A 23,218-nucleotide genomic window follows, 5' to 3' on the forward strand; every position below is an offset into this window, starting at 1 on the left:
AAAAATCTGCAAAGTTTTAAAACTGAAAATGAACTTTGTATAAAGTTATTGTCTCTCAAAAGAAAAAGTCAACTCACTGAAACAAGTTATTTTTAAAACGAATCCCAAGCCATTTCATGTTGACGTCAACATGAAACATTAGCATATTGCCCGCCCACTTGTTGGTCCTTTTGCATTGGTCTAAATGAAAATGCAAATTCATTCTTTGCCACTAGGTGCCACTTTTGTACACAAAGCAGCACTGGCTCACTATCAGGCATTACAGGCATAATGAAATGGAAATGAGACCAAATGACCTATCGGTAAGCCCCACCCCTCGAACGCAGATGAGCCAATGGCAATCAAGTATCAGTTGCACGGGGAGCAGAACTCAGACATCTGTAGGTTTCAGTGCCATAGAGAAACATTGGAAGATCCAAAGCTTGCATCGTTTATATGGGGTTTATGCTTCAAAAATTAAAAAAAAAGATGTACCTGTGGTACTTGTAACAGTGATTCCAGGTATCCTGAGAGGATAGGCAATGGAATTAATTTGATTCTGTTTTCTAAACCCAAACAAAAGGAGCAATATGTCCCAAAGCATTTACCCCCAATCCCAATGAAGACAAAAACGTTTGTTTTCTGGTTGTCATGCTCTCATTAAGTTACAATTTTCATCTGCTCAAGCAGAATGTTAATGTCATCTTGTGCTTTAGCAAGGTATCACTGGCTAAAACTAGCTAACGTTAAAGTTAAACCTAAATAGTGGTCCGCCGGAAAGGTTTCCGCATACCACAGTCAGTAGAAGCTTGAAATATGGATATTTATCTTACAAAAATGCATGGTTTCGCTATAGGAGGCCTTTATTCACCCCCCGGAGCCGTGTAAGGGACTATTACAGATGCACGCACTTTATTTCACGTCTTCTGAACTGTTGACAACCAACACCCTCTTACCCCCAGTGAAAGGCTTGGAGAGGCCAGGACAATTTTATACACCTAGGATGCCTTAGGGGTAAAACACAGGCTAATTTTCATATATATATAATGTTTTAAAATAAAAACACAATCTAATAAAAAATTTTGGGTGAACTAACCCTTTAATGATTAAAAGGGTGTGTAGGTATTAACTATACTTTGGAAAGATTCAGGGACAATGTCAACTGGGGTTAAAATAAATAAATAAACTGCAATTAAAATACATAATATTATTTATTGAATAAGTATATTAATGTATTTATTAAATGAGTATTTATTCTATTAAAAAAAAATATATATATATATATATATATATATATATATATATATATATATATATATATATATATATTTTAAAATTAAGTAAATGTTTGTATGCAATAAAGATTTAAAATAAAAGTCTTGGTTTGTACTTATTAGGATAAGTAAATGTTTGTATGCAGTAGAGCTACTTACAGCTGGCATTGGTCACCTTTGATACCCTTGGTGGTGCAAAAGCATTTGCCCGTCAGCACCTGGCACACGTTGGCATGGCCATTACATTTACAGGCTGAAAAAGAAAAAGTGGGGGGGGACCGGACAAAAATGGGGGGATGAGAAATATATAGAGAGAGAGACAGAAATTAACACAAGGGGGAAGGAAAGACAGAAAAAACATTGTGTGAGAACAGAAAAACAGAGAAGTACAAGACTGATCTACTAACACAGCAGCTTAAATATTATTTAATTAAGGAAAACTGCACATACTGCAATTTAAAGAAAAAGGGTTGATTTCAATAAGGAATGAGCTCTTTTTATCTACAAATAAACACAAATACAAACAACTTAATTGACTCAAAAATTCATATTCAATTCAGTCTCTTCAGTTTCAGTACATCTGTTGGATCTATACTTCAGGTCAAACAGGCTGACAAAATCAGTGAGATCAGCTCATAGGTGGTCCCTTTCTATTCTCAGATTTTGTTCACAGAGAAGTGTGTTTTGCTGCATTAGATGAAATGAGAACATCACGTTACTGTCCCTAGGCAACATCAATGATGGAAATCAAAATAATAAATTACAAACCTTAACCACAGAGGTCAATGAACAAACATAATGGTAAATTCACTTAATTCTATGTGCACTCAAAAATAAAACTATTAAATAATCCTGGCAGAGCAGGATCTGAATTTAGTACTACACACTGCAAAATTTAAAACAAAGTTTGAAATAGATTTATTTAAATAACAGATTTACACATTTAAATAAAAATTTTTATAAATTGACTTGCATATATATTGTTTATATTATATGAAATATATATTTTTGCATTTGTTTTATGTAACAGACTACCGTTCAAAAGTTTGGGGTCAGTGGGATGTTTTAATATTTTTGAAAGAAGTCTTTAAATTACTTCTTTCAATAGCATTAAAACATTTTACAAAACATTTAAAAGACACTTTTATAAACATTTCCCATGCTGATCCTGAATTTGTGAATAATACTGTCTTATGTCCACACTGGCATTACTGGCATTTATGTGGGAGTTGTTGTGTTAGTGTATTTGTAGAATCTGGATGAAAATGGTCTTTTTGGACTTGGGAGAAAGTTTTGAAATATGAGTTTCAATTAACTTTTATTTCAAAGCATAAGGAAAATTTAATTTCTTATTATATGACTCACTTCAATATCATCAGTTCTGAAACTCTGCAAAACAGGTTAAATTGCGTTCAGAAGATTTTTGCTATGGGCAAAAACATTACCTTTTAGCACCACAGTCTTTTATCTGTACTGAAATCCATTTTCCTTTTTTTGAGCAGTGGACTATAATTATTTCTAAAATAAGCTTTAATTCTACACACGCTCTTCACGCTGCACTAACATGACTGCAGATCATTGGGCTCTGACAGGCTTTTGTCCGCTGTGCTAAACATGCATGACACCATGTATAGAGACCAATTCTATGCTGTCTCTAAATCCCAGCATCATGTAGGTCATATATCAAAGGTCTATTCCTGATGTGCATATGAACGTCTTTTGTGAGCTGGTCTGCTTTTAAGAAGGAATATGAATATCATATTTCTCAAGAATATGGGAAATATGATAGTGTCTAATGTTTGCAGGGAGCTATTTCAGAACTGATGTGCCATCAAGTATTAAAGCAAAAGTGGCCTTGGGCAAAATTTCTTAAAAACACTGAGGAAAACAACAAATCCATTTACATATAAAAATATGCTGTAAATAAAACATAATACCTCTTAGGACTGCACTTTTATAATGTTTAACACATGTTTTGTGATCACTAGCTTTTTAGTTTTAAACTCCTAGTGGGGGTCCCATATCTGTGAACATAATGGTCTATGACAACATATTCTGTTTCACCTGGAATCATAGGCTAGTGCTGTAAACCGACATCTCCAGGGTAAAAGAGATAAAATGTGAGTGCATGTATATGTGGGATCTTACCCCTTGCCTCTGGCAGTGCAACCACCTCTATGACCTCAACACTCATTTCCCAGTATGCTCTTTTCTCCATTACTAAGCCAAACGGTTTATCAAAATGCCCCGTTAGTATCAGGCGCAAATATTCTCACCTTGGCACTTTCCTCCATTGGTTGGGTCTCCATGGTACCCGGGCAAGCATGTTTCACAGTGAAGGCCAGTGGTGAGGTTACGACACTGCTCGCACACGCTGCCATTCACACACGTGCTGTGGCCATTGCACTGGCATGCTGGGAAATAAAAGTTGGTTGTCAGTTTGGAATTTGTATTCTTTTTTTTTTTTTACAAACTTTGATGTCAGAGATGACCCACAGGTGTTATATAAACTAAAGAATTGAAAACTAAAGGATATTCAAACTTTTGATGCCAAAAACCCTCAAATACAAAGATCCCCTAGTGAGGGATCCCTTTCCTAAAACATGAAAGCAGCTATAAATTTTTATATTTAAAATCCCATCTATATTGTGGAAAAAAATTAAGAGTGATACAGTAAAGACAACAAAATATAACAGTTACTTTGGATCAATTTGAATCATCCTTACTGTATAAAAGTAATAATTTCTTTTAAAAAAATGTTGTTGTTTTTTTTATTACTGTTAAAAACTACAGCTGTCAATAAAATTATCACAATTATTTTCACTACTTCTGATCAGTCTTAAAACAGTAAATTTATCACTTATCATTTACTGTCACACTAAACATAGTTCTTTAATTTCTTAAATATATATGTAAATATATATATATGTTAACTATGAAAGCCCTAAAAATACATTTTTTTTTTTTTTTTTCAGATCACCCCAGGGGGTCCCCGGCCCACAGTTTAAAAAAACCCCGGTGTAACAAATTTGCTCTTTAAAGGTCAAGTGTGCATGTGGTTGTCTGAACGTGGGTGGTTCTCACCAGGGCACTGGATGAAGGCCCACTCAAAGCCCCGTTCTTTTGGGCAGAGCCCCGTCTCCAGCACCATGTCTTGACTGTGTCTGGAGTTGCTCTTCATTGGTCCACGATATGAACCCTCCATGCACTGCCCTCGGCCGGTGTTACTGGGGTCCCCACACCAGCCGCAGTCAGGCTGCTCCAGACACAGACCACATGTACGCAAACCAGAGCAGTTCTGAGCTGCAATGACAGAAAAGAAAGAGATGAGAGGCAGAAGAGAAAAAAGCCAACATATTCTGACAAATAAACAATGAGAAACCACATAGACACGCTTAAAATTATATTTTCAAACTCTCATGGGACATATCACTCCACTGTCTAAGTAATATGCTCTCAAATACTACCAGAAAGTCCACTCTCCCATAAAAGCACATCATAGCCATATGCGTCAGCCTCTTTCGGTTTGATCCACCTCCCCGGCAACCAAATCACATCTCTTAGGATCTCAGTCCTCACAACAATAAGCTTTACAGACAAAGTGTGTTTAGGGTCAACATGACGGCAGCAATAACAGTGAAAAAGCACAATGTTAGTCATTATGCTGGCAGGAGTTCACAGATTCTCAGCTGCAGGAGCTGACAGATTCTCAACAGCACTATATTATTTGATTCGGCATGCAATTAAAATATTTCGTTTAGGGGTGAGGAGATGTCTAGACGGCTTAGGCATGGAAAACGGATGAGACAACTCTGGGAATAAAAATATATTTCTTCTGATTCAAAATAGTGAAGGCCCACGTGTTCACAGACATAAATTGATTGACACCCTGCAAATCAATAGACGTCACTGGCACTTCAGCAAGCAGATATCACTGGTTTTAAAATCACATGAAATCAAAACTGACCCCATGTGCCCACCTTACTGGTCTTACTGTGTACGATTCATTGATCAATATTGTTACGAAGAAACAAAAAAAAAAGTCTGAGCTTTTAATTCATTTCCATCAGACAGAGCATAATGGAAGTTCTATCAGTAAGTCTAGGCCTGTCAAAAAAACAGACTACAGTAAGAGAGTGTCAGTGTGTCCTCTGTACGCTTACATCACTGTCTGTACTAAGACATTATAAGCACTTGAAGCCTTTAGTCTGGAGGACAAAGATGGCATAATGCAGGATATGCACACAGCTGTGTAACAAATATATTTTCAGCAAACAAGTTGCATTTCAAACACACTGAATGCAAATGTGAACTACACATCAAGCAAAGTGAAAAATCAGGAACATTAAGGTATTTGAGGGATGTCAAGGCCTCTTTTTTAATATTCCCTGAGGAACGTTTATGCCAAATGATGTTTTTATCACTTAGCGTTCTGACTTGTGCCATAAGAGCCCATGCTTGAACAGCCAAGAGGGAAGAGCGAATGCTTAGGCAGACAAATTGGAACACTAATTGCACATTACAGACGGATCAGAGGCCAAGCAGTTCAGCTAATGGAATGAAACAACAGATCTGATAGAGATGAAGAACCCACACCACCCAGGCCGCTGACATGCACTGATTGGTTGTATATTTCTCTGAAAGGCTCCACAGAGCAACTTTCTCATCACTGAAAAGGGTATCCTCATGCTGAAACCCTTCCAAGAAACGAGGCTAAGGGGTTTCTTCAGCAAACAGCTCTTGTAATTCAAGGTTTCATTTCAATGAAAAAAAATTTCAAAAGTTCAAAAGTATTCCTATAAAGAAAAATAACAATGAATACTTATTAAAATTCTACATATAAATAATGTTTGGGATCTGTAAGACTTTTGAAAGAAATGTTTTTGAAAGAAGTCTCTTGTGATCACCAGGGCTGCATCAATTTGCTTAAAAATCAGCAAAATTGTGAAATATTATTACAATTTAAAAGAAGTTTTCTATTTTAATATATTTTAAATTACATTTATTCACGTGATGACCCTTCAGAAACCATTTTATTTTGCTGATTTGGTGCTCAAGAAACATGTTTTATTCTTGAAAACAGTTTTGGTGCCTAGTATGTTCATTAAATCCTTTAATGAATAGAAAAGGTCAAAAGAATGGCTTTTATTTGAAACAGAAATCTTTTGTAACATTTTAAATGTCTTTACTGTCCTTGCTTGGTAAATGTATTATTTCTTTCAAAAAAAAAAAAAAAACCTACAGACCTCAAGCTTCTGAATGGTACAAAGTTAAAAAAGTTCTACACATTCTCCATCACTTCAATAAGTTAATTTACTAAATATTTCTTATAATATGATAATGCTACCAACAACAGTGCAGTACTCTCAGCTCTATTTAACACATTTTACTGTGTTACACATTCACTTCCTTTTTCCCCCTCAAAAGCAGTGCTAAAAATGGAAAAAAAGACCACAGATTCTCTCTGGGGTAGCTTGCAAGCAGTGATGGCCCCTATATGTAAATGAGGACACTCACACACGCAGTCTCCCGTCTGCCACTCCAGACACTGGCCGTAGGGAAAGGAGATGACGTAGGCATTAGAGTCCACACAGCGTTTGGTGCTTCCACACCACATGCACTCCATGGCCTGGCTGGTGCAGTTCTCACAAGTGGTGCGCAGGGAGCAGGGCGTCTTACACGGACGGGCGTTCTGGTTCGGGCTCACTGCAAGGGAGCAAATATGTATGAAGTTACTGAAAAGGGAATGGTTATGTATCTTATTGGCTTATTTCCAGGCATTCACTAAGAATAAAGGGGAATAGAAGAATGAATCAGAGACTCACCAACTGGTTTCTCACAGATGAGACCATCTGTGTTGGCGGTGCAGGGATTCGCCCTGAGGCCAGAGACCTGAGCTCTCTCGGTAAGCACAGAAGCCTGAATCATTGGGCTCACCGGGTAGCCACTGCAGAGAGGTGTTAGTGAATGAAGACATGTCCTCCCAGCCCCAGTATGACACGTTGATCTTCCTCAGGCCAACCCAGGGGGACAGTTTCTGCAGGACAAGCGCAATGAGTCACAGGAACAAAAGTAGGGACTAAACACATTTTGGAAAGAGGGTGAGTCAATCATGATTATTAGAATCTAAGTATACATAGCCACTCAATTTGTTTTAAGGATTTAATATTCTTATTCTGCAAGGATGCTTTAAAAATTGATCAAAAGTGACAGTAAGACATTTGTAATGTCAAAAATGATTTCTTTTGACCATTCTATTTAATGAATTCTGAAAAACAAACATCACGGTTTCTGCAAAAAATTAAGCAGCACAATTGTTTTCACCAATACTAAGAAATGTTTCTTGAGCACCAAATCCGAATATTAGAATGATTTCTGAGGGATCATCTTGTGACACACGAAACTTGAGTAACGGCTGCTGAAAATGTTTTGTCATCACAGAACTAAATTATATTTGAAATTAAAATATTGAAACAGACAATATTATTTTATGCTAGTGAAAAGTTTGGATGCACTTGACCTCATAAAACCTTTTATGTAAAAATAACTTATGGTTAAATTTTTCAAACTAAGATTGTGTACGAGTTTGATGAATGAGTATGAATGTATGAGTGGCCAGCATACATTGGAAATCTTTAAATAGTGTTTAAATGGTTGAGATAACGATGACCAAAGTTTGCAGAGCTGTAGTCTAGTCAAAGGGCGGCTACTTTGAAGAAGCTAAAATATAAGATCACTTAGATCTGATGACTTTACTACTATTCTAAAATGTGGAAAATGTTAATAATGAATGAGAGTGTGGATCCAACCTTCTGACTGGTAGTGTAAAAATGAGCAGACACAAACCTTCCCCTTCTGCTGGTACTTCTGCAGTTCCTCCAGCACAAAGTCCACCTGCTTTACTGTGGTAAGCGAGGCGATGTTTCCCTCCAGGTTCTTGCAGTAGTGCTGAGCATTGTCATAGCTCTCCCTGCTGGAGTTGATCTGCAGACAGGCCTCCCCAACATTGCTCCAGCCATCTCCACACAGCTGGGCTACAGAGAGGTCATAAGATGTAGAGGAATTAGGAGCTTTCTCTCAAGCCTCATATTTTTTCCATTTCTCGTTTGATCTCTGTTCTTCAGAGACAGCAGGAGAGCTCTTAACATAATGAAAATTACTCTTTAGAACCAAGTGAAGCTCTAAAAGGGCCAATAGCTAATTCAAGCAAAGTGGCCAGTTAAAGAAATTTCCACAGTGGAAAATGCCAAGCACAATCAGACTAAATCATTTAGAAAATATACAATTTATAAAGAAGACAAAAGGTTTTGTGACTCTCAGGTTTAAAAAGAGCACAGACACCTACAAATTCATGTCAAAAACAAATTAAATAAGCAAAACAGAGATAGTGGAAGGAAGAGCTTCTGGTGAACACAGGTTCTGATTAAAAAAACTAGTGACCTTCCTGTCTAGACAACATTTTAAGGTAACATAGGTACACTCCCTTCACAAAGGCTGTTCAAAAAGGTGAGATAAGCTTCTTTTGGCCAATATATAAACCCAGAATGTACTACTACGGCAAGCTCACTGAATAAAATTAATCTAAAGCGGCAGGTGCATTCAGAGTGCATTCAAACTAAATCAAAAGTTTTTTGTTTTTTTTTACCCAATACATGTGTGCTATGTAAATATCTCTCCTATCATCCTCTGCTGTTCTTACCAGGAAGGGTGTGGCATTCCTGCTGTTGAGGATCCCATTGGCAGCTGAGGTTGAGGGAGCAGCTCTTGCAGTTGGCCATCTTACTGCAAATCTGCTCATTTCTGATTTGACATTTGGTGAAATTCTTCACAGTCTAGTTAAAAAAAAAAATTGTCAAAAGAGATATTTACAAACACAGGAATACTAGTGCATAGGATCGTGTAGTGTAACACCGGTGCCCTCTGCACGCCAACTTACCGCACTGCAGTTACTGAGAGCTGAGATGCATTTCTTGCTGTCGCACCACTGACATCCATTAGTGTTGGCGGTACAGCTGGTGCAGTCTGAGAAACGGTAACATCTCTCATCCACCGTGGCTGAGCAGAGACAGATCGAAAAAGAGACAAAGTAGAAACATATGGCAGAGATGAAGAGCAAAAAAGTCTAGTCCAAAGAAAAATGACACTCCTAAGTATTAATATCCAACAATAATATAGAGAGACATCTAAGCTCTTCCATAACCAACTCTCATATCAGACCTTTAACCAAAGTAGAAGAGAAACATTTAGCACTTCAAACATCTTCCATTCCCTATTTCCTTCTAATCGCAAGACTTCAAACTGTGTGACTTGCGTAAAGAATCAAAGAGGCCTCTGTTCTTCGTCTCTTTCTTTTGACAATCCTTTATTCAATAATAACAAGTGTCTCCATGTCCTTACTTCACTACAGAAACATTTGTTTCCCCCCTCTACTCTTTCAAACACACCACATCAACATTTCTTGCACAGCTGCTAAATCTACAGCAAAATCTATCAGTTTGAATCATTCTAATGAACTATGGCAGAAGCAGTCATTGAACACTCACTTACTAAAAGGATCATTATACGAAAAGATGTAGTTAAATAAGTGTATTCACAAGAATTTAACTGTAAACAAAATATATGTGTGTGTGTGTGTGTGTGTGTGTGTAAGTATGTATGCATGTATGTATGTGTATATATACTGTGTGTGTATATACATATATATATATATATATATATATATATATATATATATATATATATATATATATATAAACATACATATATACATATATATATACACACACACACACACACACACACATACATACATATATACAAGAAAACCCTAGGTTCACACACACACACGCACACACACATACTCTGTATGATTCATAAGCTTTTGTACCCATGGGGACCTCAATTTAGGTCCCCACGGTAACAAAAGTCCCCATGAGTTGGTGTGTATTCAGGTTTAAGTCCCCACCAGTGTAAAAACACCTGTACACACAAACACATCCCCTCTCTAGATTTGAATGTTTATGATATTAAATTTATAGTTTGTTTTTAATTAATACTTATTTGAATAATTATTTACAAATAAAATTAATAAAAAATACCAAACACTTTTTACAAAAAACTTTCACCACCCTGAAGATAAAACAGTCCTTAATTCAAAACAGGCAAACAGCAGTGCAGAATACACTGAAACACTCATGCACCATAAACAAGGCCACTGCTGCCAGAGATTATCCCAGTATGCACCTCTCAGGCCTGAGAGACCTCAGGTTTGAATTTCAAATCAAACAAAATGAAGCCAAATATTCCATTGGCTGGAGGTCCACACACTCACTCTCAAAGACTAAATTTTGGCTGGTTTTGTGTGTTCTGACAGGTGGCAAAAGATCAAACAGACTGGCAGTCCTGCAGAGCAAAGAAGGGCTGTGGGAAACTCTCCTCTGTGTCTGCTTCAGACAGCTTGTGCAGGGGGCATTACTCTCTCATTAACACAGCCAGTTCACAATGTAGCAGACAAACCTGAGGGCTCAGATCAGTATACACAAGAACAACTGATTTCTTGGCTTGGGCACGGTGGAAAATGTTTTAGTAGAGGGTAGCAGGGGAGTCTTTAAGCCTCTTCCAGATACCTACCAGCTTTGGCAGGGCAGAATGGAGCAGGTGTAGCTCTGTTAATGAAGCTGGGCTCCCAGGACACGCAGCGGCCCCCTTTCCAAACGCAACGCACACCAGGGCCTGCGGCCTCACAGCGCTCCTGCCCCAGGAAGGCCTCACAGCTGGGTGGCCTGTAGATTAGTACATCATTCAGAAGGACGCTGGAGAAACCCCCAAACACATACATGGACCTAGAAGGAGAAGAACATGAAAACATTTGAATATACAACAATATTTTGTGAGAGCGTGTGAGTGTGTTTATTCAGATTTCTCACCCATTACTGGTTACTGCTGTATGTCCAAAGCGATTCACGTCTCTGTGCAAGTTTGGTTTGGGAAGGACCTTCCACTCATCACACGCTAAAAGAAAAAAGGCAAGCAGAAAATAAAACAACTCTGACCAAATTATTTCAGTGATTTTTCTTGTGTACTGTTTCAACCATTTTATTGAAAATAACAAGCTTAAGAATGACTTGCTCATGAATCAGACATCACTATGCGACATCTGCACACTACCATTTCCAAAGTTTGGGGTCAGTAAGTTTTTTTTTTTTCAGCAAGGATTCATTAAATTGATAAAAAGGGATAGTAAAGATTTTTACATTGTTACAAAAAAAAAAAAAATCTTTCAAATAAACGCTGTTCTTTTGAACTTTCAATTCATCAAGGAATCCTGACAAATATCCAGAAAAATATTAAGCAGCACAATTGTTTTCAACATTGATAATACTAATAACTGAAGACTGCAGTAATGGCTGCTGAAAATTCAGCTTTCCATTACAGGAATGAATTGCATCTTCAAATATATAAAGAGAAAAAAAGTAATTGTAATCTTGTTTCACAATATTATTTTACTGTATTTTTGATCAAATAAATCCAGACTTGGAGAGCATAAGAAATGTCTCTCACAAAAATGTAAAAAATCTTACTGACTTTTTAATGGCAGTGTATATTAAACGTGCAGTAAAGTACCACCACAAACCAATGTCATAGGCGAGGAAGTCAGCAGAGAAGCACTTGGCTCCATTACTAAGAGAGGTGTCATTATGGGTATTTCCTCCAAAGATGAGCAGCATTCCTCCCAGCAGCACAGATGAATGCAGGTAACGTGGGTAACCACTTTCCCTAAGAATCGTCCTGCAACACACAAAAAACATCAAACTGCTGCAGCCAAAAATGAAACTAACTGTTCTTCTAAAACTGTCAAATTAACAAAAATTTTTGTTTTTTGAATAAGTCTGTGCACTCTTACCATGTGCGGGACTGAACCTCATAGCAGTAAAGATCATCCACCAGGCCGTATTTGTTTGCTGGAAGAGATTTGTAGCCCCCGTGGACGTACACGCTCTTGCTGCTGCTGTCGTACACGCTGCTGTGTCCGTACCCACCCTGAACGAGCGCTCCTCTGGTCTCTGGCACCAGCCATGTGTTTGTTCCTGTACACACAAATAAAATAAATGACTTGAAAATTAAAAAGTGCACCTTTAAGTTTAATATTTTCTTTAAATATAAAACCTGTTTTGCCTCTCCATAACTAGTCTGTGAGAATTTGACTTGATTAAGCACATTTCAGTATAATGAGTGGAATAACAATGAGTTACCTCATCCCAATGAGATCTGGTTTGTGGTAGGAGTTCACAAAACTTGTAAGATCACTTGAGAACATAGAGATTATGCCCTGATCCAGGAGTTTAACAGGATTAAAAAAGGTACAGATTATCCAAAAGCTTCAGAGATAAAGAGCCTCTGGCTGCATTATTTGCTCACAGCTCTGCAAAGAACCACAGCTCCATCTACTGGACCAAAAATTCAAACGTGTTTCAACTGCTGCAGATCTACTTGTTTTACAGTTTCTCTCAAAATTTGTCTATAATGTTTTTTTTAATATCAACAAAACGTACAACCAGTGTTGTTATCGTTAACAAAAAATATTAAAACGTTTTATTATTACATTTTTATGTAACTATTTTAAAAATGTGTAACTATTAAAAAGTTTTCATTTAAACAAAGCAGATATATATTCAATGGAAATAAAAAAATTGTAAATGTTGCCTTAAAAACTGAAACGTGTTTCATTTGAAGTACTAAAATGACTAAATCCAAAATAAATGTAAAAAAAAAATGAAAGAAATATATAAAAAAAATCTAAAAGTAATACAAATAACAAAAACAAAATTATTAAACAAAACGAAAACTAAAAGTATAAAAATAAAAGCGATTTTAAAATATGATTAAATACTATGATACTACATAAATAATACTAAAATACATTCTACAACTTTTTCGGGTACTTGAAGCACTTTTCAATCCCAATCAAATACACTACTCAGTCACTCACTGATGTTGTACTCCTGAACATTGCTGATGTAGCTGTAGATGGAGGAGTAGCCGAAGATGACAACCATCACCACATCACCGTTATCCAGCTCTACTATATGGGCGGAGTGGCCTTCCACAGCGTAGATCTGGCCGTGGGCTGACACACTGGGGGACTTCTGCGACCATGTCATTTTGGGTATGTTAAACAAAAACATAAAATATCAAACAACAAAAACACAAATCCCCAACTAACCTCCAAACATGTCACATTATGGAAGTAAAAAACAAAAACGATTTAATAACGTTTCAAAAAAGTACTGGTTAATATTCTATACTGATGTTTGCTTAAATCAACGTGCTAATGCATGCGATTAAGGGCCAGATTTACTAAACTGGCAAATTAGCATGAGAGCGCAATACTATAAAAGCACAGATGGGTGTGGAAAGTTCTGCAGTTCATCTACTGACAATGCACACATTAAATAACACAGACACAGCTAGATCATTTACAAAATGATGCAACGCAATCTACCAGAAGCAGCGCAAATGAGTATAGGGTTGCAAACAAACAGTGCCCATGATAATCAGGTACGTGCAATCTACTAAAAACACAGCTGGAAAATGGGTTAAGACCACTGATCTATATATATGTAATCTATTACAGATCAGTGGTTAAAGCCTTTTACACACGGCATGATTTTCGACTGTCCCAGACAAAAGATGGCATCGTAAACAATCATGGCGCCTAAATGGTGGTGCTATGTCATACAGTGAGAGAGGTCCAAAGATAGCCTACGATCATTTTCTGTCAGTGCCAGAAAAACTCCTACAAATGCATATGCAATAAGGTCAGCCGCAAAAGTAACCACGTTGATGCCTTTTCAGCGCTAATTTTTCCACTGCGTGTCTGTAGTAATCCCTAACAATATTTTTTTTACATCAAAAGAGGGTTTGTACACCTGAAGCACACACCCACTAACATTAAAACATCTCTGCAGATGATTGAATACATACACTGTGGAGAAAGTTATTTTTACTTTAATTATTGCAGAGAAGACAGTAGAATAAGTGCTGTTGCAGGATACTCTTGCTCGGAAAATCAAAGCAGATCTGTGTATCTGCATACACAGACCAAAAGCTAGAACATGTAATCAGCTAAATATCCTTGTTCGCTCATTCTGACACTGATTACAGCTATTTAGCTTAAAGATAAATAAAAAATATTCTTGCTAATTTTTTTTGTAACATTTCAACTGTGATGTTACCCGATCGAGTGCCAAGGAGTGTCCGTATCTTGGCAGGGGTCCGCTACTGATGGGCACAGTGTTCCAGATGCCACTTTCCAAATTATAACTGCAAAGAAAAAAAAATTCAGTTGATATCCTAACACGATTCAGTGGTTTTTTTCCATAGCTAAAGTGAAAAAAAAAAAACATTGTTCAGACTGAGATGGCACAAATTATCCAATATTCCTGTAATTAGTACTTTCTCCAAGTCACATTTTGAGTTTTGACTGAAATGTCAAATCCACAATGTCGGAATTGCTCCCTTTACAAAGAGCTCCCTCAAAGAACATTTAGACTCACATTTTCTACCCTCAAACTGTCAAATTATTCTTTTAACAAATTATTATTAGTATTATTATTCTTCCTTCTGTTCTACATTATTATTTGGTTGGTTATACTGTACACAGCTCTCTGAATTATCACTCACTTTAGAACCATCTGAAAGTTGCTGTAGTTGAAGGTGTAGCCACCAACAACCCACATGACCTTTTCCTGCACCACTGCCTTATGGGATGCTCTTCCCAGCGATGCTCCAAAAGGCTTCACTGTGGGTATGATCCAGTAAGACTCCGTGGAGGGCACTGTTAGTGAGCAGTCAGGACCTGAGAGAGAGAGGTAGGTAAATCTCTTGAACAATAATCTAAGGCAGGAGCTCCCAACCATTTTTGTTTGACAAAATAGTTAATATTTCTATAATTTAACAATATATTCTTATGTTTATTATGGTTCTCTAATGTTGATTAATGGTCACATGACATAAGCAGATAAAATGTATTTTATTTTGACTTTGTACCTGGATTTTAAAGTGAAAGATTTTGAAAAACTTATTTTTAGTTGTGACAGTATCTCAGTCTGCATTAAATTTACACTAGTGTATAAAACTGAATGATTATTAAAAAAATATATAATATGAATAAGGATAAAAATATGAATAAAAGCACAATGTACTGTACAATACATATGAAATAAAAAATGAATATTTGATTAAAGTAATTTTAATTTACATTACACGCTACAACACTAATGTTCATGTATTAAATTCTTCACTTTAAAACTGACAAGCTCTTTAATATTTAAATCCTTTCTTCTTTTATGTGATGAACCATTAGTTTAGGTAATGTTGGAAATTATGCAAATCTGTAGATAAAGTACACTGGAGGCACGAAAGTCTGGAAAAATTCAGATTTTTTTTAATGTTTCTAAAAGAACATGTTCAACAAGGCTGCAATTATTTGCACAATACACAGTAAAACACATAATATTGTGAAATAACATTACAATTTAAAATCACTGTTTTCCACTGGAATATATTTTCAGATGTTCCTCTGTTGGCTTTACTGAATTATCAGTTATCAGTGTCACATGATCCTATAGAAATCATATTAATATGTTTACAATATAACAGTTTTTACTGTATTTTTGATCAAATAAACGCAGCTTCGTTGTATATGAGAGACTACTTAAAAATATTTAAAATTCGTATTTATTCCAAACTTTTGTCCGATAGTGTAAACCCCTTAAAACCCTGATCTAATGTAACATCCGTCTCATTATATTTTACTATTTATGAACATCACTTAAACAGGGTGGTTCTGACTGCTTCGGTCATTACTATGACCAATCACACTTTCCCTGACCTGTCACATCCTGTGTCTCCTCACGTGAGGGTTAGTGAGAAGCTGGCCAGAAAGTCTCATTAAATTAACCTCAAGACACCCTTATGTCAATCCTCCATCAGGCTTAATTGTGCCTTGACGCTTTGTGACACTGTGGCAGTGTCTGATGAGGATGCTGCAGTGATGCAGAGGAGACAGACCCACTATTAGAGAATCAACACCAGTGGGACACAACCCACATGACAACAAATCTACCTGAGACACAATACTCTGCTGGAAACATGAAAGGTCTCTGATTTTCACAGCATCCTGTAAAATACAGGAAAGGGGAGGAAATGAAAGCGGAAGTGAGTAGCACCTTGCCAGCTGTCATTGCACACACAGAGCTTTTCCCCGGTGAGGTCGCAGTAGCCATGATCGGGGCTGCCACAGTTGTTCCTGCAGTACGGGATGTCACAGGCCTCACCCTTCCAGTACTTATCGCATTCACAATATACACGGCTCGCTATCGAGTTCCCCGAGGTGCACTTCCCGTGGCCAGAGCAGTTATTTGGGCATGAGTTGATTCTGTCGAGGGAGAGATTAAGAAAAAGGTTGTAAAAAGCACACAAGGGGATTTTTCTACAGAGAAGCCTGAAATTGGGGATGATATAATGAACAGGACTAGGCCTGTGATAACACTGAGAGAATAAAACGTGCACACAGGAGATAAAAGTAAGACCTCTTTTTTTGACATCATTACATGTTGTATTAACACCTGGCCGAACCAGCAGGCTTTTTTCATTGAAAATATTGCCATTAACTCACGAGTAGAAGATTTCAAATCCTGTCAGGTTGTAGGCAGCATCGCTAAAAAAGTGCAGAAGTGCATAGCCTGAGTTGGTCTCCACTTCAGGGACAGTCTCGTTCCCTTTCACTTCAGGGACAATGAGACCACTGTGGGACAATTACAGAATAAAATGCTGGTTAGGAAATGATCTCTTGTTCTTCCATTTGTCACGCAGCAAACTGAAATTTTCCTGTGTGACTTCAGGACAAAGGTTTTTCAAACTGGGCTCAGAGGGCCGCAAGGGAGAGTTAAGGGTCCACGAAAAATGTCAACAAAAAAAAAAAATTAAACAATTTTACAAAATCTATTTTTAGGCTCACATGTTGACTTAAAATATTTATTAAATATGTTTAACGCAATAATTTATTTGATATTTATCATAAAAATGCATTACAAATAAATGTGAAAATACATTTATCTTCAGGTTTATTTACTTTAAAGTTTGGAGTTGGTAAGAGTTATGCTTTTGAAAGATATGTTTTAAAAAATAAATAAAAGTAATCATGTTAAATATTAAAATTTAAGTATTTCTATTTGAATACATTTTAAAATGTAATTTGTTCCTTCAATATCAAAGCTGAATTTTCAGCAGCCATTACTCTTAAATGATTCTTCAGAAATCATTGTAATAGGCTGATTTGGCACCAGAGTAGCATTTTTTATTACTATTAATGTTTTACTATGATAAACAGAATAGCGTTTATTGGAAACAGAATTTTTTTGCAACATTATACATGTCTTTACTATCACTTTTGATTAATTTAATGCATCTTTCCTGAATAACGGTACATATAACATTGACAGCGTACAGAAAACCAGATACGCTATCAAATTAATACAAAATAACATTTCCAGATAACATTTTAAATATTGGCTTTTGCATTAGTTCAGTGTCAATAAAAAAAAAAAAAATTATATTATTCACAGTATTTTTAAAAAACATCATTTAATATCACACAGTATAAATGGGTCTTTATGCCTGAAATTAAATACATTTTTATTTTAGGAACTAGTGCCTCAAAGGGAATCATCATACCTGTAGGGGTGCTTGGCATCGGAAAGTTCAAAACCCCCATTCTTCTTTAAGAAAACACACTCACCTGAAGACGGCTACTAAGGGAGCATAAATCGAGTCTCCGTCATAGATGTACATGTGGTCCCAGCTACATTCGGTCGCAAAATGGTTAAATCGTAACCTCAGGACTGCGTTTGGGCTGCAAAACAAAGGTGATGACATAATGCTTAAGAATGTGTTGCTGGCTGCATAATCCATTATGAGAACATATTACAGCAGTCGCATTTCTGCCAAGTCTGAAGAGTGCAAGGTGGAATGTGCTCCTCCAAGCCTTTTCTGGTAACCCAAAACAGAAGAAAACACCCTTTTAAGGGCTGCTGAAGTGTATTTAAAAAGGGCTTATGCAAGAGGGAAGTGTGGGCACAACAAAACTTTGATGAGAAAGAGAAAAAAGGACAGAATAACACTTACTAGCCCTCAATAAGCCAGGTGCACTTGGTTTTGTACTTGTAGTTGATGGGGCCATCCGTTAGGTACCCAGACGGCTCAGTCAACCTGAAAAATAAGATCAGAGTCGCCGTTCAGAGGACCACATCAAACCGAGCCCGAGGGACAAACAGAACAATGCTATGCGTAAAAAAACATGCAGAAGGTGTTGCAGAGAAGTGTTGTTAAAGTACAAGTAGGCACAATGATGGCTGGTTTCTGTGAATACTTATGGCCATATGGACGCAGGCTTGTGTGGGAGCAGATCCACAATGATTCACTGCTGCAAATGTGCTCATGACACAGGCCTACCAATCAAGTTTCCTCTCCCTCCAGACTGCAACAGAGCCATCGGGCCCATGGAGTGACAGCGCATTGCATCATCACGGAACACTCAGGGTCTGTCTGTGTTGCGAACAACATTAACCACACCAAGCTGGCAGCATTGTTTGCCCAGACAAGCCCTATTGTTTGTAGATGCCGACTTGAAGGGATGCATCCTTATAAACAATGACCTCAATATTCCACAGACACACTTTTAATTGAAAACACTATCACTGCTTGCATAGCCAAACACTCCTCAGGGCGAATTCTTCAAGGAAATCAATCTAAGTGACATTGCTAAGACCTTCTGTCCTGCTGTTCTTGATAAGAACAAAGAGAAGAACTGAGCTGGTGTTGCACAAGCATCTTGAAGTGGACCAGAGGAAACAAACACATCAATATTCACATGATATCTTAGAATTACTATGATACTAAACAGAATAGTTTAGAAAATTTTACTCATCTAAGCCTATCCAAGATGTAGATTGGTTTGTTTCTTCATCGGAACAGATTTGGAGAAATTATATCACTTGCTGACCAATGGATCCTCTGCAGTGAATGGGTGCCATCAGAATGAGATAAAATTTGATAAAACAAAACCATTATTCACAACATGATGACACAAAAAAAGGTTTTTAGCTGTTATTATTTATTACAAATATGCAGCTTTTCACTTCACAAGACATTCATTGATGGGCTGGCATCGTGAGGATTACTTGTGGTTTATTGAAATGTTTTTATCAGCTGTTTAAACATTTTGATGGCACCCATTCACTGCAGAGGATCCATTGGTCAGCAAGTGATATAATTTCTCCAAATCTGTTCCGATGAAGAAACAAACTCATCTACTTCGGATCTACATTGGCCTGAGGACAAGTACATTTTCAGCAAATCTTCATTTTTGGGAAAACTATTCCTTTAAAGGTAAAGTTTGTATTTTCAGTGCAAAACAAAAAGGCAAAAATGGCAACTACTGAAATATTCATGTGTGGTAATTAGCATATTCCGAATAAAATGAAAAATACATGACATTCATTAACTGCTATTGTCTTGTGGAAAAAACTCGAAGACAAGAGATGCTCGCTTTTGCCATTTATCATGTTGCTTTTTTGTAATTCTGCACAGTAATTGATTCAGCTCATTAATTCTCATTCATGTCCCTGACAACAGTGCACAAGAGAATGTCCTTGAGTCTTACTGTGCTTTTGCCTGTTTATTTATCTCTTCATGTCTTTTAATGTATGTAAATCTGTCTCTTCCTCACTCTACAGATGTGTTCCTTGCTAGATTTTCTCAACTTCCTGTGTCACATCAACAATCTAGCTGACTGGTACATTTTCTCATCTATCTTGGCTGCGAGTCTAAAAAGCTAATTTTTGCCCTGCAAGCAAATTTTCCATTAGAGTGAATATTCCAAACAAGGTTTTAAATCACATCAAAATTATGATTAATACAAGCAGGTTTCTAGAATCCATATTTTTGGCTTAATTTGGTTATGTAAATCAGGTCAACACAGTGCCCTCCAAAAGTTTGGAAACATCCTAGGCAAAGTGGGACATCGACAATGTCAAAATAACTTATTGAAGCAGTTATCATTTGAAGCAATAACCATTTCTTAATACTTAATACTCTTAATGATAGAAATATATACACTACATTACACTACATTTTAAAAGTTTAATGTTTTTGAAAGATGTCCTTCATGTTCACCAAGGTTTATTATTTTGAGCAAAGATACAGTAAAATATTATTATATTTTAAAAGAACTTTTTTCTATTTTTATATATTTTAAAATCTAATTTATTTTGCTTGAATCCTGAGTGTCACATGATCCTTCAGAAATCAATCTAAAATAAATAATAATAATAATAATAATAATAATAATAATATTTAAAAACTGTACAACTTTTGAACAGTTCTGTACACATCATAATCAGAAAAAAAAATATTTTAATTTTTTTGTTTGACTGGATAATTGAATCAGAACACATAGCCTTACTTTGGCTAATTAGCTTTAGACATTATAAATTTATCGATTACTTTTCTGCTTTTATTTATTTATTTTTTATCATTTGTGTGATCCCTTATCAATGCAACATCATCACAAAATTATAAAGAGGCTGATATTGTGCAGAATTTTTCTGTGGTGTTTCAAAACCTTTTACAGCAATGACCTGGTTGATAATATCCAAAATCAGATTCTGTAATTAAATAAAACCTAAATTCATAAATGACATTCATCTGTGCACCACAAAGCAAAATGAAAACAGCCTGCAAACAAGTCATCTTTGTGGCTGTATTTCTCTTGTAATCATTTCTCTCAGTCTGTGAATCATTCCCCACTCGAAGTAAAGAATCTCTTCAAAACAAAATTTCTGACTGACATCAAACCAAATGCAAACGCTGAAAACCTGGCACTAACATTCATGTTGTAGGTTAAATCGTAGCCTATTAACAAGCTATTTCCCCACTCAGTGTTCTGTATGTCTATAATCAGACACTGAGATTTTAAGAGAAGTTGAAAACAGTAATCATGTTGCACCACTTCCTGTGCCAGGGAGGACATCCCTCAGGCTGAATGTTGGCGAGAGGGAAGAGGGAACTGTAGGTGAGTCAACAGTTAAAATATTCACCAGGTTTTCATGAATCTTTTACAGCCCAGTACCACAGCAAATATCCACCAACAGCCAGGATTCATACCTATCCCAGAGTCTTTGAAGCCGACACCGGACAAGGTTCACTCAGCCTCGCTCAAAGGCTGGCCACAGGAGTAACGCAAAGATCTGCAGAACAGCCCTTGCAATATTACAAAAACAAAGTCTTGTGTGCTGAAGGTAAATGGGGTCTGAAAGGTGCAACTCAGCACTGCAGTCAGTCATGCCCAAATGTTGACACTTTGCAAAGTCCAATTATAGCAGGCCTTTTCGTCAGCTAACTAAAGCCCCAATTCCTGTCATGTGAACAGGAGTCCACTTATATCTTTCGATCACTTCCTGAACCTGCTGGTTACCTCCCACTGCTTGTTTGTTAAGCTGTTGTGTAACAGGAAAAGTACCAGAATGATGTGGAGGCAAGGAAACTATGTTAGTACTGCTGAACAATTCAGGTTTGTTCATTTATTTCAAAAGTTGTGGTATCATCTATCCATTGTACAGCCTTTTAAAGGAATAGTACAGCTGGAAATGAAAATTTACTCAACCTCATACAGGTTTGGAAATTGATTAACCTAAAGATCAGAACTGCATGCGCATCATACTAAACAAATTATAAATATGTCGTTACTCCACCACATTTGACTTAAAGTGCCCCATAGTGTGTAATGTAGCTGTATGTGAATGCAAAGTTGTGACGCCAAAAGTGCAAGATAAAGTTATTGTCTCCCAAAAGAAAAAAATTTACCCTGAACAACCTAAACGAGTCATCAGTAATTCGAATCCCACTTTGTGACGGCTACACATCACTGTTTAACACATAATGTAGCTTGTTCGTGTGGTAAACATCATGTTGAAAAGATGCTGTGTCCTACGCTGTGAAAGTAAATTTGTTTTATTTTCACTTCCGAAAGGTGAGGCTGCAAAGAATCAGTGGCACTGCCTCAAAAGAGGGCGGCTGCAAAATGACCAAAATAATAAGGGGAAAAAAACAACATTGTAGAATCTATGGTACACTATTAAGAAGTGCAAACCTGCATATGTTATCATAGGGAGCTATTTTTACCTGATCTAACCCTAAAAGGTGCTGTATGTAGGATTGACACCGAGTGGTTGAACTACGTATTGGTTGAACTAGGTATCCAAATTCAAAATACTGGAGAGGGGGTTTTTTTCACTCGGCCCCTCCTCCTCAGACTTGACGCACACGCAGGTTGCCAGAGTGAAGACACAAACAGGAACAAGCGCACTTGATGATGAATCAAATGAAATATGCTGTGTTTTCCGCCAACTGGAAACCCGGAGTGCTGAAATACAACTGGGTAAACTGGCAGTGGACGGGTTTCACAAACCAAAACAAAGACCGACATTCCGGCCCAGAACGCACATTTTCAAAGGAGATTAACTGACTGTAGGATTGTTTTTCAGATAAACAAGTATGTTAACTTAACATGTTTCTTAAATAGCTGCAAACATATTATGGTATTTTTAAGCTTTAATAGAGTCAAAATCTTACATACAGCACCTTTAAATTTTATTTCATCACTGTAACCTAATGAAGGTTAAAGGGTTACTCCACCACAAAAAAATGAAAATTTGAGACTGTCCCATAGACTGCCAAGTAAGTAACAGTGTCAAGATCCAGGAAATTTTGAAAAGCATCGCCAGAATAGTCCATCTGCCATCGTTACAACCATAACGTTATGAAGCAATGAGAATACTTTTTGTACACAAAGAAAACAAACAAAAAAAGACTTTATTCAACAATTCCTCTCCTCTGTGTCTCTC

The 23,218-nt window shown here is 36.8% G+C and overlaps 1 protein-coding gene across 1 annotated transcript in view; it reads right to left on the reverse strand.

Moving 5' to 3' along the window:
* LOC109067921 (attractin-like protein 1) overlaps positions 1–23,218 on the reverse strand; it is a 93,639-nt gene that overhangs the window by 62,976 nt on the left and 7,445 nt on the right. The window contains 20 exon segments of the mRNA XM_042767823.1: positions 1,413–1,506; positions 3,530–3,667; positions 4,338–4,556; positions 6,771–6,959; positions 7,079–7,158; positions 7,160–7,290; positions 8,100–8,287; positions 8,953–9,085; positions 9,190–9,308; positions 10,884–11,095; positions 11,180–11,264; positions 11,887–12,041; positions 12,157–12,340; positions 13,243–13,488; positions 14,479–14,576; positions 14,937–15,111; positions 16,484–16,692; positions 16,933–17,061; positions 18,055–18,168; positions 18,441–18,524. Coding sequence (XP_042623757.1) covers positions 1,413–1,506; positions 3,530–3,667; positions 4,338–4,556; positions 6,771–6,959; positions 7,079–7,158; positions 7,160–7,290; positions 8,100–8,287; positions 8,953–9,085; positions 9,190–9,308; positions 10,884–11,095; positions 11,180–11,264; positions 11,887–12,041; positions 12,157–12,340; positions 13,243–13,488; positions 14,479–14,576; positions 14,937–15,111; positions 16,484–16,692; positions 16,933–17,061; positions 18,055–18,168; positions 18,441–18,524 — 2,982 coding nt within the window.

The sequence above is a fragment of the Cyprinus carpio genome, chromosome A12 (genome assembly GCF_018340385.1).
Source record: "Cyprinus carpio isolate SPL01 chromosome A12, ASM1834038v1, whole genome shotgun sequence".
In the NCBI taxonomy this organism is placed as follows: Eukaryota; Metazoa; Chordata; class Actinopteri; order Cypriniformes; family Cyprinidae; genus Cyprinus; species Cyprinus carpio.